At 38.2% G+C, this 7065-nt stretch overlaps 1 protein-coding gene across 1 annotated transcript in view; it reads right to left on the bottom strand.

Annotated features, from left to right (window-relative positions):
• LOC104403424 (protein EFR3 homolog A-like) overlaps window positions 1-6419 on the bottom strand; it is a gene marked incomplete at both ends in the record, with an annotated part of 43488 nt that extends 37069 nt beyond the window's left edge. Inside the window, 3 exon segments of the mRNA XM_010011555.1 lie at window positions 2659-2809; window positions 4421-4548; window positions 6273-6419. Of these exon segments, the coding sequence (XP_010009857.1) occupies window positions 2659-2809; window positions 4421-4548; window positions 6273-6419 (426 nt within the window).
• Window positions 6420-7065: the final 646 nt, after the last annotated feature.

Genomic DNA, 7065 nt, shown 5'->3' with positions numbered 1-7065 from the left:
CCTTTCCAACCCTACCTATTCTATGTTTCTATGATTCTATATCCACTATTGAATTTCAAAGTATCTGTCAATATAAAGTAGATTTACAATTCTGTTATTAAAAGAAAATCATTGCTGCTGTAGGAAATAAACTAGCAAATGCAACAGAGAAAAAGGTAATGGAAATTAATTATATGTAACCTGAAGATCAGGCATAGAAGTACATAAATGAAAAACAAACAATTTATCTAAACCAGAAATCTTCAGGTTTGGTTTTTAAAAGTCAATCAACCTAAACCCCAAAACTGAACTTCAAAAAAGAATTTAATAAGGCAAACAGCTGAATGAAACTTACAGGGGTTATTGTAAGGTATCAAGCATCAAGCAGAATAAGATCTGCACCCAAAACCAGGTATTTGGAAGTCAGGGGAAAAAAACCAAACCCTTGGAAGACAGTGGGAGCTTCCAGATCGTTCCAAGAGTTTAAACTACCTGGATCATTCAGTACACAGATTTGTTTCATTTGAAACCCTGACTTCTGAGCAATCATAAGAGTCCCCACAGTTGAAGTAAAATCTGTTTGCAAGGCTTAAAAAGTCCTACAACTCCAGTATCACAGTTGAATCTTACTTGAAAAACAACACTGCCTTTCTGAAGATGAGAGCTTTCCAGTGAAGCTCTGAAAGTCAGCTTTGGGATGGAAAATGAAGATCATCTTATAGCCACAACCATACTCCATATCTTCTTAAGTGTAAGCAGACTATAAATTTGTATTAGCCTGAAATTGAGTTTAACCTAAGAGTATTATGGAAACTTTTCCAAAGGTTGCCTGACTTTTATCAGCTTAAAGACGTTTACTTCATGTATGATTTATTCTTCTCTTTGATACCAGCTACCACTCCAAAGTGGCACACCAGAATAACTAAAGCACGTGACTTATTATTCAGTCCCTCTATCTCTATTCTTTTTGTTGTTGGTTTGTTTGTTTATTCATCTCCTTCAGGAACAGAGGAAAAAATAAGAGGCTAAATGTGACAAGAAACTTTACGTCTAACAATTTATTTAAGAGCACAGTAGGTCAGTGTCATTGGTAACAGACAAGCTGTCAGTGCCAATACACTTTGCTCCTCTTGAGTGAACACAAAAAGATTGTATCTTTTCATCGATTAGGGAAATTAGCACAATTAGGCTGAAATTAGCTTTTGGATTCTGTTAAAGAGCCATATAGATTCACTCTCCTCACAGAATCCAACATCTTATTTAGGAAAACGTAATAATTTTTGGTTAGTGAGTTTTACAACAGACAAACACAAATTAGCTCCTAATTTAGGAAGTCCATTAATCTGCTTTGCTTATAAAAGACTTCATTAGGAACTGACAGGAATATCAAACAGATTACCATAAGGTGGAGTTCTGTTCAACAGCATCTGCTTAGAAGTGACTAAAGTGCTGTACATCAAAGTGGAGGTTGGCAGTAACTGTTTGCCACCACCCATTTTAAACAACTGGAAAGTGACGTACATCTTGCCACTTGGCAGCCCAGGTTCCAAAGCTATTTCCTTAAGGGATCTCACCCAGGCATTGTTATACAGAACAAATCAAAAGAAGTAGGGTAGTTTGGCCCAAAGCTATTAATATAAATAAATAAATAAATATCATTTATATATAAATGAAATGAGATATGTGTATCCTTGTTACCATCAGTAAAGCTGTTAGTTTGGGGCACAACGAGACACTCCTACAACAGAGCAAGAGCACTCTGCATTCCACCACAATAAGAAATTCTACTTCAGAGTAGCATCGCTCTACTATGCCCTCCTGTCTCCAACTCCATTTTATTCCATCAGCTGGGAATCATGCCCAAATGAAAGCCTAACTGTTTTACAGGCTCTAGAAAGAGTCCACACACACAACTAACCACTAACAATGGCAATGTACATGAAATGCAAGCATTACTTGTTTACTCATGTAAAAGCATTCACTCCAAGTTAAATAGTCCACATCACAATCCTGGAACTTACGAAATTCCTATTGTACCACCTGGCAAATACAACAGTTAGAAGGCAAGTGTGAGAGAACTAGAATACTGATTGCACCCATCAGTCTATTTGGAAAACCAGACCTCCAAATCTTCATTTTGATACTTTTAGTTATGGCCTTTAAACCTGGATCTGAATCCTGAAATATTTAAGCTACTAAGATGGTGAGGTTGTAACACTGAATGCTTTTGCCTCCCAGCTACTTTTCAGCTAATAGGAATCTTTCTGTGTAGTGCCAGTGCTATGGAGAAGGACGTTATGTCCTCCTGCCCACACCACTGCTCTTATTGCTGGAGAATTAAGAAAACACTCCCTTACCTACAAAATGGCTCTAGAAGGTCTGTTTAAAGATTCAAAATCTGAACTCTCAAACCAGCTTTCGTGTTCCTTCCAGAAGAAATTACTTCTGCAGGAGATGAGCCCAGACATCAAAAGACATTTTAGAGACTGGAAGGATGAGAGTTTCTGCTTCCATCTGGTGTCTGCTCTGCATTTGGGCCAAATGGTATATACCCTGACACATACAGAAGCTTCTCAATTCATAGTAACTGGCAGATACTTTGTGATTTCTGAAACTACTTTCCCATAGCAAATAAGCAAAGCTTTATTCTGATTTGATTCAGCACTTGAATTTACTCACAGAATTAGTTCCAAGAACTTGCAGCTTTGGTTCGCCTGATTCCAGAAGCTTGGCCACCATATGAAGAAAACTTTCCACAAAGGGCTTTATGCTTTGAGAATGGCAAGCCATTAGGAGCTGGTCTAATGCCTCCATGGCAATTAAAACATACCTGAAAATTAAGGAGATTCACATAAAGACACGTTACATTTATCATTACTCCAATTAGCTCAAGTTAGGTCCTTATTACAATAAAACTTAAAACAGAAAGAATGGAAGGCATAGATTTCCCACTGTCTAAAAACTGAAGTTATTGGCATTTCCTACATTGGTATTTTTTCTTTTCTTTTTTCTTCTTTTTTTTGGGGGGAAGGAGGCAGCAGTGAATTGAGTGATTTTAGAAGGGATGTCATATTACTTGGTAACAGAGTAAACACAGTCCAATTTTCTTTCCTAGCACATCTTGTTTTCACTTCTAAATTCCAGCTTTCTAGTCTACAGATCCTCTGTCTATCCAAATCCCAGTCTGGAAAGCCATGCTCCTGCATAGTCAAACAAATGCAAAGTAAATGGAAAAAAGAGCAAAGAAAGAAGTGACCAAAATTAATTACCCTAAAAAATGGCCACTTATCCCTTCTATAAAGGTTCTGAAAATAGCTTTTGACAGACATCATGGAAAGCCAAAAATGATGGCCTGCGGTGGATGTTGCCTTTCTTTTCTAACTAACTGCTATTTCTTAGACTCAGTATTTTCCTACTCTATTCCCACATTTTTAAAAAACTTTTCTCTCTTTTGACTCTACTTTCTTGAAACTTTCCAGCTCAATTAGAACTGAAGAGTATGAAAGAGTTTCAAAGTATCCCCAATTCCCAACATCCTGAATGACACTCAAGGGTGTATTGAGATTACATGTCAAGGTTTGGGTAGCAGAGGGGCTGCAACAGTGGCTTCTATGATAAGACACCAGGATCCGCTCCCATGTTGGACAGAGCCAGCTCCAAGACAGACCCACCACTTCCCAAAGCTAAGCCCCCTCATCAACACTTGTAGCATCCATGAAAGACTCCAGGGGAGCAGATATCCACACTGCAGCTCATGGAGGAGCCCATTCTGGAGCAGGCTCCTGGTAGGAGCTGCAGCCCTGTGGAGAGAAGCCCACACTGGAGGTTTGCTGGCAGGACTTGTGATCTGTGGGGAACCCACACTGCAGCACTCAATTCCTGAAGGACAGCATCCCATGGAAAAGACCCATACTGGAGCAGTTCTTGAAGGACTGTCTCCCATGGGAGGGACCCAACACTGGAGCAGGGGAAGAGTGCAAGAAAGAAAGAGCAGCAGAGACAAAATGTTATATGAGTTGACTATAACCCCCATCTTTGTGTGCTGCTTGTCAGGGAGGAGGTAGAGGAATCTGAAGTGAAGTTAAGCCTGGGAAGCTGGAGGGCTGGAGGAAAGGTGTTTTTCCTTCTCATTATCCTACTGTGTTATTAACTGGCACAAAATTAATCTTCCACAAGTTGAGTCTTTTTTGCCCATGATGGTAATTGCTGGGTGATCTCCTGTCCTTATCTCAACACAAGAGCTTTTAATATTATTTTCCCCCTATCTAGCTGAGTAGGAGGAGTAAGAAAGCAGCTGGGTGGCCACTTGGCAGCCAGACAAGGTTAACTTGCCACAAAGGGACTGGGTCTATCCTGCCTCCTAAACTTCATCACAACAAACCTGATGAAATGCTGCTACATGTTAGCATCTATTTCTGAACACTGTGCCTTACTTCCTTACCCATAGCGATGTCTGACAACATCTCTGCTCAGTCTCTCTGCTAGGTAAGCACCAATTCGATCCAGCTTTTCTGGTGCAGACACCGCATAGAAAGTCAGTTTCTCCATGTCAGCTTTAACAAGACCATCCTAAAAAGAGACATACAAAATACATAAAATAAAGCTCACAGAAAGTATAAAGCTTTTGAAGTATTTTTCCTTTTGCCTACTCAACGTTTAAAGATCTGAGCCATACAGATGGGAATAAGCTACTGAGAAAAAAACCAAACAACCCACAACTAGAGCAAAATTGTCATCAGCTTAGCTGCAAAAATCAGTAACATACAAAAATAAGTACAATATTTTTTAAAGAAATAAAGCAACTATTTCTCCTATCTTTTTTTTTTTTTTGAGGTGGGTGAGAAGGGTGGGGTAAAAGAAACTATTTAGTGGGATATGTCACCAGTTCTAAGACACATTTTTTAAACCTGTGGTACAATGTAATCTTTTACTTTTCCCCTTCACCTCCCAAAAATGTGTATGTGATGAATAATTTTGACACTACATACAAACAAGATTGTACTTTAAATATTTTATCTCTTCAGTGTCGTATCTTGGACATACAGGGTACCTGAAGCGTAACTGTACAGAACAAGAGCAATGATTAACATATTAGCTCCAATGGGAAATGCTGTATGTTATACAATGTGAGGCTGCAGTTATAACTACCAGGTAAGAAGGATAAGGCTTTTTGTCTTTTTCTCTTCAAATAAATGCCTTTAAAGCTTTTAACACACTCATCATTCATTAACACATTTTAGCAAGCAAGCCTTCTCACACATGTTTTCCCTCTAACACAGGGAAACATCATGGACTGGCTTGTGTCCTGCACTGAGCCCATAAACATTAACAAAAGCAGAGCCTAAGGAGTGCCATCTCAGAGCTACTGAGTGAGATTACAGCTGTAAGACTACATCCGTAGCAGTTCTGGGTGTTTCTACACTTGTATCAAACAAGTAGATTAAAACAAATAAATCTATAAAACCATGTTGGTCCATGTTTTGAACACCTGCAAAAAACATTTCCCTTGAAGCCAGTAACATACACTTACATAGTAACCAGCACCCAGTAACAACACATCTTAAAGAAAAGCCCACATACTTTGTAAGCTATGAGGAAAATGTTATACAAATGCTGACTGTTCTGCTTGCTTCTGCTGCAATACGAGAGAACAAAATCTGGTAACATATTTGAAAAAATACTGCAGCCCAAACATAAGCTCTTGATCAGCGTGAACCATCACATGGTTATGTACAGATACACGTACTGCTGCTTATTTTCACAGAGTAAAAACTAGGCTTTAACATAGCCCCAAGACTGTTACAGTGTATAAGAATAACTGCAGAAATAAAAACCCAACAACAACAAAAAAAAAACCCTTTGGATCATAACAGTCTACAGAACATTAAAAACAGTCAATATGTCAAGAGCTAGGAAATTAAAATCTTGTAGAAAACCAGAAAGTGTGCACACCTGCAACCATAGAACTACAAACGCTTGTTTTGTTAAGCAGTTAGGAAGCTAAACACTACCTCTGCTGCAGAATACCCTGTTTAATTAAATCTCTATTTCGCTGAACAAAACATCCTAATTTCACTCTTCAGTATCCACAGCCCTGCTCTGAAAAGGGAGTTAGACCAGATGATCTGTAGAGGCTCCTTCCCAGCTAAATCATTCTGCTAACTTCTATTAAAACTCTGAAGTGCTAAAGCACTGTAAAATGTTAAAATAGAAAACTAAAAAATACAAAGCATTAGTTACTAATCAAAATACTTCAAATGCCATTCCCTTAAAATTTGAAAGTCATCACTCACTTTTGGATCTTCAGGAAATATGTTGTCTACCAGACGCTTGTAGCGAGGTCTCAAAGCAGCACAGCAGCAGCACACTCCTGCAAAGAGATTCACCCAACAGAATTCAGAAATCAGTTTTAGGAACTCTGGTGTTTTCATATGAAGTGACTAGCTGACAAGCAAGGAGGAGAAAGATAGAGTGAGTTCAGCTTCTTGTTACTACCAGTAATAAAGCAAAATGAAGGTAACTGAAAATGACTGAGGAGTCAAATAAGCAACACTACTAATATAATGTAACACAAGAGGAAAATATGCAAGCATCTTGGGTACTAGAAATGCACCTGCCATCCTAAAAATCACACGTGCAGAAAGATAAATAAATTTAGTAATATTAAAACCAGGACTACTTCATTTGCTGTTCCATGCTCATTCTGACTGATCATTTCAAAACATATCTAAATGTGTGTTATTTTCACTTTTTCTACAAAAAGTCAACTATGAAGTCTTCTGTTTTACAGGCACCTATATAAAGCAATAGAAGCCACAACATAAAAAAATAGCTCTCCCTTCATTATTCCTCTATTTCACTGGGCATCAGGCAAAAGACAGTCACTTGAAGTGGACAAAGGAATTTTTCTGATCTCAATTGTACTCTACTACTACTACTGTACTCACATAAAGATCAGAATGATACATGCAACTTGCAATTTTATTAATTTAAAAAGTATCATACTGTCTGCTCTAAAAAGACAGGAAGCTACAAAGCACTCAGGGCTACTAGAATGTTGGAATACTTCCAGTTTATATTAGAAAT

The sequence above is a fragment of the Nestor notabilis genome, unplaced genomic scaffold (assembly GCF_000696875.1).
Source record: "Nestor notabilis isolate BGI_N333 unplaced genomic scaffold, ASM69687v1 scaffold6793, whole genome shotgun sequence".
Taxonomy (NCBI): Eukaryota; Metazoa; Chordata; class Aves; order Psittaciformes; family Psittacidae; genus Nestor; species Nestor notabilis.
This window is presented reverse-complemented; position numbering and strand designations above follow the sequence as displayed.